Source organism: Neolamprologus multifasciatus, chromosome 15 (genome assembly GCF_963576455.1).
Source record: "Neolamprologus multifasciatus chromosome 15, fNeoMul1.2, whole genome shotgun sequence".
NCBI classification, from domain to species: Eukaryota; Metazoa; Chordata; class Actinopteri; order Cichliformes; family Cichlidae; genus Neolamprologus; species Neolamprologus multifasciatus.
In genome coordinates this window covers 14551070-14563443 of record NC_140453.1, presented here as the reverse complement: position 1 = coordinate 14563443, position 12374 = coordinate 14551070, and the positions used below count along the sequence as shown (strand labels likewise).

General features: G+C 40.0%; 3 protein-coding genes across 4 annotated transcripts in view; 2 read left to right on the top strand and 1 right to left on the bottom strand.

Annotated features, from left to right (window-relative positions):
• Positions 1 to 331, top strand: part of enpp1 (ectonucleotide pyrophosphatase/phosphodiesterase 1) — a 37568-nt gene extending 37237 nt beyond the window's left edge. For both annotated transcript variants that reach the window (XM_085132595.1, XM_085132596.1), the window contains exon 24: positions 38 to 331. The gene's annotated coding sequence lies outside the window, so the exon portion shown is untranslated. The remainder of the gene's footprint in view (positions 1 to 37) is intronic.
• Positions 212 to 9828, top strand: sytl3 (synaptotagmin-like 3). Its single transcript, XM_085132598.1, has 13 exons — positions 212 to 327; positions 940 to 1149; positions 2559 to 2626; positions 3556 to 3607; positions 3708 to 3774; positions 3867 to 3939; positions 4381 to 4508; positions 4834 to 4956; positions 5154 to 5320; positions 5433 to 5529; positions 6249 to 6419; positions 6529 to 6591; positions 7589 to 9828. The coding sequence occupies exons 1-12, from the start codon at positions 230 to 232 to the stop codon at positions 6565 to 6567; spliced, it is 1293 nt and encodes a 430-aa protein (XP_084988724.1). The 5' UTR covers positions 212 to 229; the 3' UTR covers positions 6568 to 6591; positions 7589 to 9828.
• The window catches only part of ezrb (ezrin b), a 31288-nt gene continuing 27642 nt past the window's right edge, over positions 8729 to 12374 (bottom strand). The window contains exon 14 of the mRNA XM_085132597.1: positions 8729 to 11061. Within this exon, the coding sequence (XP_084988723.1) occupies positions 10897 to 11061 (165 nt within the window). The 3' untranslated portion in view covers positions 8729 to 10896. The remainder of the gene's footprint in view (positions 11062 to 12374) is intronic.

Sequence of the window (12374 nt, the reverse complement as noted above, 5' to 3'; positions counted from 1 at the left end):
GCGAAATAAAAATATCTCCCTTATTTTAATCTTTCAGTTCCAGAAGACGAAAGAGACGATCTGAGGGTTGGGCCCAGTGAGGGGGAGGACTAAAGAGGAGAGGAGGAGGAGACAGGAGTGAAAAAAGAAAACGGTGAAGCAGAGAGGAGAGACAGAGAGAGGAGGACCTGTGACAGTGACAGAAGACCTGAACCAGTATTTCTTTCTTTTCTTTTTTTAATTCAAAAACATGGATTTAAGTTTGCTTCAAGTTATGGAGAGAGAGAGCATCCTGGAGGTTCTTCGGAGAGACAAACAGATGCGAGCAATCGAAGAAGACAGGATCAGGTGGGTCATTTCAAACAGTGTTAATAGGTGCTGGGATGAAATTTGATTTTTAGGGATGCTGGAAGGAGGCAGGGCCGACTGCTCTTATATTGATTATGTGAAAGCGAAAATATGATTCTTCTGAAAACAAAACCTGTTTCAGAGATGTTACCTGTTACAAATCTGAACTGTTAGTAGTTTCATACTTAACATACAGACATGAGTGTGATATCAGAAGTTCATACTGTGCCATAAAATAAAGAAAGAACCTTCTTCTCACACGGGGCCTTTAAATCTTGTTTTTTGCAGCTGACACTTAATTCTGCTCAATAAAGTGTTTTAAACCTAGTTTAACTATGGTAACTTTGTGTTACGCTCTCAAAGAAACCCCATATGTCCCCATTGTCCCCATATAAGGGCATACTTTTTAAAAACCATACTGTTCTTCAGTTTTTATATCCAGAAGAAATTAACTTTTATCTGCTAGCTTTATGTTGAGCATCTATAACAGAGTGATGCATTTCTGAAGGATGTTTAAAATATTAAAATGTACTAAAAAACTGTTCATTATTGTCAGAAGAGAAATGTCTGTGAATCTCGCAGTTAAAGCTCTGTGGTTCTCCCTCTCCTCAGGAGGATGAAATACGACCTGCAGGAGCTCCGAAGGAAGGGTGCAAAGAGCTATGCCCGGCAGTACGGCGAGCGGACCTGCGCCCGCTGCCAGAGGCCGCTGGGAAAGTTCTGGAACTCTGGCGCAGTCTGCCGCGGCTGCAGCCACCGCATCTGCAACAAGTGTCGTGTGGGAGCAGCGATCTGGAAGTGCACGGTCTGCCACGCGTACAGGTATGGAGGCCACCAGCGAGCCTGCTGTACAGAGGGTTGAAATGTGTGACTCAGCGAGGCTCAAATCAAGCACTGAATGACTGTGCGTGTGTAAAGCCCGGCAGTGACTGACTGAAGGTTACTGTAACTGAGGCTCAAATCTCACACTTTCACTTTTACTCTGTTTGTGTACTGTTGAGAGAGCTCGTCGTTGTGCTGAACTATCCAATGAAATGGTTAAACAGTCCGTGGGAGATCAGAAAATGACATTAGAAATAAAAACCTGACCAATTATTTGATAATTCAATGATTTAGAACACTAATTTAATTGTGGACGGACTTCCCGCCTCCATAAAACGTTCCACGTAACAGTATAAGATTCCCCTTCAAAGTAAAGGCATTAGGGAATAGGGGACAGTGGACCAAACCACTAAGAGCCCCCCTAACTTCCCTAGATTTAGCTACACCCCTGTTAAACTGCAGTTTCTCGAGTCAGCAGCTTCACGTAAAGACTGAACCCCCCCCCCCCCCCCCCCCCCCCCCCCCCCCCCCCCCTTCCTCAGTTGCAGGAACATGATGTAAAGACTGACTTGCAGTTTAAAAGGCACCGATTGCTACAAAAAAAGAGGAAATTGTGTCAAGGACACTAAAGCAACATGATTGAAACAAATCACTCAAGAGCCGACTAACCAAAGCAAGAGTAGAAGAACTCCATCTCCATAAAAATGTGGGTAATTATTCTGTTGAGCAAATTCATGAAGGAAATGATAATGAGTGAAAACCGATAATAACAAGGTCTGCGCTCAGACTGATTGATACCTACATTAAATCTACAACTTTAACAAGAGTTTCAGGTCAAGTGTCGCTGTTTTAATTAATCATCAACATTCCAGCTGTTTGGTAATCAACCACAAACTATTCTAATAACTTTTAAAGTGTCCTGAGTCTTATTTAAAATAGCTGTGACACTATTAGCTTGTTAAGATGGGACCAGATATTTTAACACATCCTGTCACTTCTTTAAAACTTCCCCTTCGCTTCCGTATATGAACTCTGTCATAAACATTTGAAATATGCAGATAGCATCTCTGAAAAGTGAAATTTACATCAGGTGTATTTCCTACACGTATTTGTGGCCTCTTCATTTTCAGTGTGGGTATTTTACATGTGTAAAAATGTGTCCACGTTTATAGATGATTTGTTCAGAATACTGAGGGGGCATGTTTTCCTCCGAAACCTACGCCTTGTCTTTCAGAAAATGATGTAACGTGTTCTTTTACTACTTTAATTATCTGTGAAAGAACGAAGATACATTTGTCAAACTAAAGCTAAATTCAAAAGAGAAATGAAGATGTTGCAGTTGTAGTTTTATTGATTGTGGCTGTCTTGTCATTTCTACCTGCTCATCACGGCGCTCTTCCTCTTCACAGGGATGTAAAAATCAAGTCCGGAGAATGGTTTCTAGAAGAAAAGTCAAAGAAATTTCCAGTCACCACAGGTTTGTATGCAAAACCCAAACTGTATGCATACACATAGGGTGTGATTTGCAGGGCGTAGGGGTAACTTCCCCCATCTCTGGTCTGCGCATCCTCTGCTAAATAATTTTTTTTATCCCCAGCTCTGATTTTTAGCGCTACATCTTCAGACAGTGTGCAGGGCAAACAACAATCAAATCCGAAATTCAGTTTGAGTGTCAGAGCAGCAGAGATGCCACAATCCTGTTCTGCATTATTTCATTACACTCCAGAACACTGTCGTTTCAACATAAAACTAAAGCTAACTAAATAAAAGAGAAATAAAAAAAGGGCCCAGAGGAGTCACCAAAACTCCTAATAACATTATTATTGAGTATCAAACACAGGAATGATCATTGACCCAACCTGCAGCTTCTTACTCCAACTTGTTGGCTTGCAATTATGAACTGGGACTGCTGTCTCACATCCCTAAGAGACTAAGGAAGTTATGAGTACACTTGCTGCCTCGTCCGACAGCAACCCTCCAGATAGAGTTTAACATGACCGTCAAGCACAAGTTAGAGCTCACGGCTCTGATGTTCAGTAAACAACACCAGGTCGCCTCCTTGAGTTACAATCCTGAGAACGTTAATTTAAAAAGGGAGAGATTAAAATATTCTCATGGTTATCATATGTTCTGAACTTGTAGACATTAAACTGGCAGCAGCTGTAAATAAGTATACAGGATCGCTTGCATGCTGCATACACAGCTGCTTTTCCTTTTTTAAATATAAATCATTATTCAATATTAATGCACGCTTGTTCAGCTACACTGACTCATAAAATATGAACGAACGCAGTTGTTTTATGTTGCTGGCTTTATGTGTTCAGTTCATAGTGTGGCTCGGCATCATAACACTTAACTATTAAGGATATTTAAATGGTTTTCTGTTCCTTCCTGATGTCCTTTCAGACAAATATGAGACAGTTGGGGAGAATCTATTGAAGACCTACAATGTGCTGAGGTATTATTTACCTTCTAAGTGTTTATTTTTCTACATCAGGTTAAGTCTCTGTCCCGATGTGGTTGTAAAATAAAAATTTTTGACTCGTGTATCTTCGCAGTCATATATCCATTGTGCCTCCCACTCCTCCACCTCACTTGGATTATAACTTCCTGAGCAGATCTGGGGTAAAGTATTATTTTCTTTTCCCATTTTTTTTACAAGTTAAAATGAAACATGTATAAAGTGATTAATCATTATTACTGTTTTTGATCTGCAGGATTGGAAAAACTCAAAACCTTTCACCAAATCTGTGGAAAATCTAATGGTTTCCTTCACGAGTCACATTAAAAGTAAGTCGTTGTTCAACCTCAGCCCAGCGGTCAGCATTGCCAGGATCAGTAATTCTTTACTTCTTAATAACAGAAAGTACAACACACAACAGGTACTCTCAGTGTGCAGTTGTGAGAAATTGTTGCTTCGAAATTAGTAGCATCACTTCCTGTGGATGTTATCAAACACACTCTGATCATGAGCTCAATATACGCACAGTAATAACCACAAAGGAAATTCACCAGAGATAATTTAGAAGAAAAAAAAAGCCTTGTGAGCTCATGACACCTACTGCATCAGCAAAAGAGGCTTTAGATGATGCAGGAGATAACACCGCCACGCACGCACAGCTCTTTGAGCAGCGTTGTTTGTCCGAGCACAGGATGCACCTCTTCGTTAAATTTGTTTTCCAGTAAACAAGCATTTACTGGGTTGTGCTTTTCTTACATTTCCCTTTGCAGAGATTTCCAATTCTCAAAACGACGTCCGTGAAGATCTGCTGAAGGTCGACAACAGATGGAGAGGCTCGAGCTTCACCCACTCCACCCAAAAGAGCCTGTCTGACACAGACATAAACAAATCGAGCACGGTAGGTGGAACGCATCAGTCACTGAACTCAAGTCGAGTTTGTAGTGGTAGCGCTGCTTCTGCTGCAAGTGAAAGTGTTTTTGCAGAGCACATATTTGGGCCTGAGAGTCTAAGTGGGAAATCACAGATAAAACGGGGAACTGATTCAGGGCCTTTAGCAGCACCTGTTGGTGATGACAGGGAATAACATCAGCAACCTCACATCTGAGAGAGAGTGCGACTTTTTGCTTTTTGTGCCTAAACTGCTCCTTGATGTTTTCTAGTTTTATATCATATAAAAATGTTCAAAAGCAGAGTAAAGAAAATGACTTTCTTTCTTTGTGCAGCTCTTCAAAGTCCCAAGTCTTCCAAACCTGTTCAGGAAAAGCAAAGACAGCGACCAGGAGGGCTCCTCCACCGGGGCAGAGGACGAGACTTCATTCGGTTCTGAGTACTCTGAAGGGAAGAGAGTAAGTCACAGCTGATTTTTATTAAAAAAAAAATTTTTTTAAATAAACTCCCCAAACAACATCCGGTGGTTGAAATATTCAGAAATAACAGCCCTGATCACAAAATCCCCTCTTATAATTACCCTCTCTCACACCTCTCTCATCCTTTTCCTCTGAAGTGTAAAATTAATGCTACAACCTGTATTTGGCTCCCTCAGGGCAGCTGCAGCAGCACCAGCACAGACTTGGGCTTTGAGAGCGTTTCTGTGACCGGAGAACTGGAGCTGGCTCTGGCCTTCAACACCAACACCTCCCGTTTGGAGATCACAGTCGGCACCTGCAGAAACCTGTCCTACGGAGACAGCAAGAAGAGGAAGTGTCATCCGTAAGGACACGTTTGATGTCCCTCTGTGCAAGACAAAGAGGCAGAGCGCATTTCCTGTGATTTTCCATCAAAGCTTCAACAGCATTTTTTTATTTTGTATTCTGCTGCACAGATACGTGAAAATCTACGTGCTGCCGGACAAGAGCTGCAAACTGAAGACGTCAGTGAAGAAGAACACGACTGATCCGGTTTACAATGAAGTTTTGAAGGTAAAAGCAAAGAACCTCTTCAGCTATTTTTGGATGCCTCTATGTGTCATCAGTTTAATAAAACTTGCAGCATGCACATATGCATGCTCATGACTTATGGAAACAAAATTATTGATTTCATGGGCAGTAAATTCTTCCTTTGAAAGTTTTCTATCTGGTGCATCAAAAATACGATCTACTCTGAGATGCCATCATAGTCTGTATATAAAAGATGGACATAGCCACTGTGATGTCGCTCAGTAATTGATGTAAAGTCCTGCTGTGAAGACTTGAGCTGAACCTTTTCACTACAGTCATCTGGGTGTTTTAAAGCCAGAAATAAAGAGCAAGAACTTAAAACTGGGGGACACTCCACGGTACCCCGGCTATCTCCCTTTCTGACTCTGATTCAATTTTACAAAAATAATATCATCCACTGCTCTATAACACTCAAAACTAGGCCCTGAGACCATAAAGCCATCAGAGGAATTTCTACAGGGCAGAATGTTTATTTGTTTTTTAAACCAAACAAGCATCCATCTTTTATATACAGTTTGTTTGTTTTGCGATTGGGTTTTTATATAGAAATGTGTCTTTTATATAGTCTACACAACACTACCAGAAGGCCAGGACAAGGACTTTTACCTGCACTCATGTGCTTAATCAGTGTTTAAAGAAAACATTTTAATAAATGTTGTGAACGTAAACAGCATTCACTAAAATTTAAATGTTTTTCACAGTATGGCATACAGCGCAACATGCTCATTGGAAAGAGGCTACAGGCGACTGTGTGGCATTCAGGTACCCTGAAAAGGAAAGTTTTTCTTGGTGAAGTCCTCATCCCTCTGGACGGCTGGAGATTTGAAGACAAGGCATTCCAGTGCTTTAACTGGTATCCACTGTGTCCGAAGGTAAAATGGAGCACAGCAGAAAAGATTAGTTTATTATTGCTGAAGACTTTTGCCTGTATGGCTGATATGGAAGTGGTTTTCTATAAAATCTCCTTCCTGTGTCCTTCAGCCTGAAAGACAAAACGGAGGTGCTGCGGATCAGGAGTGAGGAGAACTGCTGGCCGGAGTCAAGGTGAGTTTGTAGCTTTCTTAAATGTCTGTCTAGCGCTTTGTTTTCGTCAGGCTTGTGTAGTTCATGTGTTTTGTAGTTCATACGTAGTAGGTGGTGTAGTACAAGTGGGACAGTGATTCTGAAAGCTGTACTTTACAAGGTGTATGTACGTGAGTTTGAGGTCACATAGTCGAGCACAAGCGTAAACCTACCAGATCAGCTGATCTGTGTCACCTGATACCTTTTTATTCATTTAAATTGGCAAATCAAATCATATAGGGTGATATTAAAGCTGCTTGCTGCCTGCAAACCACTTTGCAACCCACTCACACCTACACTCATCTCTTCCAGTGTCCCCAGAACAAATATTTTAATATATGTCAAATATAAATGATTCAATATAGAAATAAAAGTTTTCTTCTGACTAAAGGTTACTTTATTTGCTAGTAATATCATGTTGTTCAAAATCCTCCAGGTGGCTTTCTTTTTTTTTTCTGGTGTGGTTATCAAGTGGGCTGAGGTGCGAGCTATGAAAACCACTATTTTAAGAGAATGTCATCAACACTTTTCAGAAAAGGCTGGTCAGGGTCTACTAATAAAAACTAAATAAAATAAGTAAAAAAATTAATATTTTTTATTTAAGTGAGCTGAAATTGTGTTTAATATAATTTTTAAAGGCACATTTCAAGAGCCTTAACCTTTTAGGTGCATTCATTTCGGCACTAGGGGTCAGGAGAGGATCTGTTTTGGATACCTTGTGTTGTCCTTTAAGGCAAACTGGGCCACATAGCAATGATCCACTAACCGTGCTTCACACCTTCCCATTAGTGTAAACATGACTCAGAGTGTAAATACACCTCATTGTGGCCCTGTGTGTCTCCTTGTGTCCGCAGGCCTCAGGTGTGCTATGTGTGTTCTGGTGTGTGACTTTTTGAATGCAAGTGTTCAACATTGTTCAACAAGCATGAGGGAGTGTTTACATAACTCGTGTGTTTGTGTATGTACGTGTCTCATTTAGGAGTCTGACTGGAAGCCAGCAGAGAGCTCGTCCACAAGACGCCCATTTCTAAAAAAGGAGGGAGACCGAAGTCCTCCTCGTCCAGGACGTCACTCTGAACTTGGGCCTGTGGGATCAAAGCACCTCCTGCCTCTCTGAGGCACCATAATGGGGACTTGAATGGACCAATAATAGCAGAGATTCACTTCTGAACGTCCTCTGTGGAAACACTTTAATGCCGCCTGTGAAGCATCTACAATCGTTATGAATGTATACACCACCTCAAGCAAAACAGTTGTGATTAATTAATAGATTTTTTGCATTATAGAACAGACTATAAAAAAATCTATTGCTTTATAGAAACATTATTTATGCTTGTTATATTTATTTACCTTTCTGTTTCTTTTTTCATCTGCTAAGCTCCTTAAAAAAATCAAGTTACAGTCTATAACCATCGGCTCCAAGTCTGTTTAATAATTACTTCATAATATCCTGTGCTGCAGTTTTAAGCTAAAGAAAGATTGGATAAGCCAGCTTCCTGATGGAGGTTGTACCTAACATACCGACATATTTGTTTATTAACTGCTTGTGGATGCTTCATAGTTGCAGACGGCTAGCACGTACAATTTTACAGCTTTATAAATGTTAAACAGTTAAAGTGATGCCACTTCCGTTCAAGGCCTCTCTGCTGACATTCGTGGATCCGTTCAGACCCATCTTCCTCCTAAATTCGATGTTCTTCTGTCAGAGGAGAGCAGCAACAAAACGTCCATGCAAATAAAACTAGTGGAAGAGACGCTAAGCTAACGTTACTGACAAATGAAATCTGGAGCCACACGCGGTGGTGGAGCGGAAGCGGTTTGAGTCGCTTCAGACACACACGCACAGACACACCACACAGCGGCTTTTCGAGTACAAAGACACGTTTCTTGTCTCTGTGGACGCGGCGTATGAAAGCAGCAGAAGAAGAAGAGAAGGAATAAGGCGGTTTCTGTGCTGGGAGCAGTGATGTCACTGACCTGGAATTCTGTTGACTCCGCGTTCTCCTGGCTCACCATGGCAACTGGAGGCTCACCAGGTTAAGCGTGACGTCAGCTCGCCTGCGTCAACAGGTGGAGAAATTGACGCCAGCAGCGGCACAGGCCGCATACAGACTCATTGTATTTATTTATTTATTTTTGTTTACATCCAGCACTTTAAGACGCTCATTTAGCATTCAACTATTTACAGTGTATGTGTAGTACAGCTGTCAGATAATAAGTCAATCAGCTTCCACGTGCATGTGTGTTTTCGTTTTTTTGTCATTTTATTTATTTTTCTGTCACACTGAATTGCTTTTGTAAAAATAAAAGTATCTGAATATGAATCAAAACAACGTGAGAGAGTCCTGACATGCTGATATTATAAATATAAAACTCTACTTTTCGTAAAGCATTTAGCTGTAACCAGTGTGTCTGACTTCATTTTAGAGCTCATCTTGAAAGGAAATTTCTGCATCAATTTTCATTTTCAATTCATTGAACATCTGGTGAATTCTTTTATTCAAAAACACAAACATCAATCTCACAACATCCTAAGCCAGAACCAGTCCCATGTCCATGGACTACCTTTTCATACAGTGTGGCTTTGTAATGCCAAAGCCTGACAAAGCTATGATCATCAGCGCCCAGCAGTCGTTGTTTGGGAGAACATGAAAGTTGGTACAACCTTCAACGTAATCCATCCTGTCATCCTGGTCTGTCTTTAACACTGTAAACCCAGAACAATGACAGAATGACCAGAAAATTATATTTTTTTGAAAATTGATTTATTGAACCTCCTGACAAATATATATATTTATATTAATTTGCATATATGAGTTTTAACTTGTATCAGATATGATACACTTGGTTTTACATGGTTAAACCCACATTGGCTAGCAAGGCTAAGACTCAGAGGCATAAGGCAAACCCATTAAAACATCCCGGTCTAGAAAGCATGAGGACAGAAGTGTCTACTTACTTTGAAATATATATTTTACAAAGTACACACAGACATGTAATCTTTTTTTTTAAATTGCCAAATTCTTAAACACCTCAATATAAAATCCTGTTCATATACAAAGTCCAGCAGAGCTGTGAGTCAGTAAATACTAATAAATGTCCAGAGAGGAGAACATGAGACTTGGTTTTATTCAATCTGGGTCAGTCCATGAAACTCTGGAGATGTAACACAAACAAAAAAAAAAACCCCAAAGGTTTTCCGAATTGCATCTTATTGTTGTTATTTTTTGGGTTACTAAGCACCTTGGCTGAGAAGTGTCGAGCGGCTGTCTGGGACTGACCCCTGGAGAAGGGCGACCAAAGGCCACTTTAGAGTGTAAATATGTTCATTTCTCACTCTGCAGCGACATGACACAGAACAGACAGAAACAGAAATATTAAACCTGCTCTCAAGAAAAAGATGCATCGCTGTTCTGTGAACTGCATGGCAAAAAAACTATAATAATAATGTTATTAATAATAATAATGATAAAAGTACCTAGATAGCTAGAGATCTTCTGACGTGATTTTAATAGCATGCAGTTGAATATATTTCCTACGGTAAAAAATAATAATTTACAATTAATATTTCTTTAATTTATTGATCTAAAGGAAAACATATGGAACATAAGACCGTTATTGTTTGGTCAATATATAAAATCTTTAAAACATATTGAATGTTTTGTTATCAGAAGATAGCAAAAATATACAAACCAAAATGAAATACCCTTTTTAAATGTCCCATATACAGTATAAATATCCAACTAGGCATTAATTTTTTTAACCTACAGAATAGCAATATTAAACATAAATGGAAGTGTTCAAATATGATGGAAAATAAAAACTATTTTTCTGCTCGTTCCCCCTTTCTGAGTGGTCGCCATGAACAATAAACGGTCCTCCATCAAAAATAAGCAAAGCTTGCACTATATTCTCTCTGTACGCATCATAAAATACTAAAATAATTTGGCTAATCCCCCACTTCATCCCACTATTTTTGGTCTGAATTGCTCAAATTACACAATTAAATACACAAACGGGAAATGAAACACTAAGTAGAGACAAAAGGGAAAGTTTTTGGCACTAATATTTCTTCAGAGGGTTTGCAAAGCCCTGCATCCAGCAGGGCACTCATGACAGCAGGAGTTTCTTTCTCTCTGTAGTGATGCTTCTGCTCTGCTTATACTGCTTCAATTCAGTCTGCAGCAGTGTGTTAAACATGTCCGGGTTTGGTTGTGTGTTGATCTGGCAGTCGAAGAGTGAGATATGTAGTGACCATTCAGAAAGGGTACGTTTTCCGAGGGCTCCTTATAAGGCTTCGAACTCATCGATCCTCTGCTTGGTGTTGCCCTGCCTGATCTGTCGCAGAGTCTTGTATTTGTCTCGGCCAGCCCGCACGTTCTCACTGTGGAGGAGGTCGTTGGCGGTATTCTTGGATTCATCACGTGCCTGAGCCAGCTCTGAGGTCAGGGCCTGAGGGTGGAGGAAAGGAAGAAGAATGAGATCTGAGGGCAAAAACCAACAATGCTGCCTCTTATACAGTTCCATGAATGAGTCACCGTGTCCATTTTAGCTCACTATAGCCTCGAACTTTATATCCCTCAAAGACATATGTGCTAATCAGTCTTTAACCTTCCATCTAGCAAATGCACATCATGTTTGGCACATTCTACACAAAACAGTAGTTTGGAAACTCAGATTCTGCATTTACACGTGGATGAGGATGACAAACATTTTTCCCTCTTTTTTTACCAAGAGATATCAACATCTCTGTATGATTAGAGTTCTATCAATGTGTGTTGCTTTAGCGATAAACATTTTCTGTTTCTTTTTTTTTCTTTATAAAAACACCAGTGTATGTGACAATGTAGCCTAGATTGAATACAGCATTTCCAGCAGTGATCATTTGTCCAAGCTGTCTCCTGCTGTTTGACACATGTTAGAAAGGACGACTTGTCCTGATCTGATTCTCCTGACATTTTCTGAAGTTCATGGCTGAAAACAGGCTGTGACGACGTTCCTGTAAAATCACTACAGTTTTCTTGATCACAGATTGGTCCATTAAAAAAAATGAAAAAAGGGCTTGAATATATTCTTCAGCCCTGAGAATTTTACACCATTATCTCCTGTAATTATTAAGTTAAACTTGACTCAAAAATCAAATACATTTCCACGCATCTCCAAGAGATTTGGAAAACTTTCTCAGCAGATTCATCATTTTCATCCAAACTCTTGTAGTTTTCCCATTAAAAACAATATGACTATTAGAAACAGAAAATATATATTGGTCTGCTGCAGTTTCTGTGGCAGAAACCTGAGAGCTGACTTTATATAAAGTAGTGAGCAGTAAAGTTTTTGCTCTTCACACAGGAAGCGATAATCAACTGGGCAATCGGCAATAACAGAAAGTCAATGACATATCTAGCAACTTGAAGCAATGACGAGTGAAATAACCTCTGGCCATGTGAAGTTTTTGCAACTTCTAGATGAGCACTTAATAATATTAAGTTAATATTAGTTAATAGTGATGTGAGTGAAGCAAAAGATGCTGTTAATTGTCATATAGTATGGCATGGTAAATGCCTTGACAACCAGAGCCCAAATCATCTGCTAGCGACCAACTGTCAAAGCGATGCGTGATGAGCAGTTCGCTTCCTGCATAAACACCCCTCATTTCTGAACGCAGCTTTGAGATAGGATACAGGGCGATCAGGTGACTGAGCTGGTCTCAAACATCAAGTTCAAACATTCAAAGGTACCGCTGATTTCAACTTCCTGATGTTATA

What these genes read in the sequence shown, in the direction of transcription:
- sytl3 (XM_085132598.1), top strand. Translation starts at nt 230, where the DNA reads ATGGATTTAAGTTTGCTTCAAGTTATGGAGAGAGAGAGCATCCTGGAG. An exon ending in ACGGTCTGCCACGCGTACAG is followed by an intron (nt 1,150 to 2,558) that starts GTATGGAGGCCA and finishes TCCTCTTCACAG; the next exon opens with GGATGTAAAAATCAAGTCCG. An exon ending in CTTCACGAGTCACATTAAAA is followed by an intron (nt 3,940 to 4,380) that starts GTAAGTCGTTGT and finishes TTCCCTTTGCAG; the next exon opens with AGATTTCCAATTCTCAAAAC.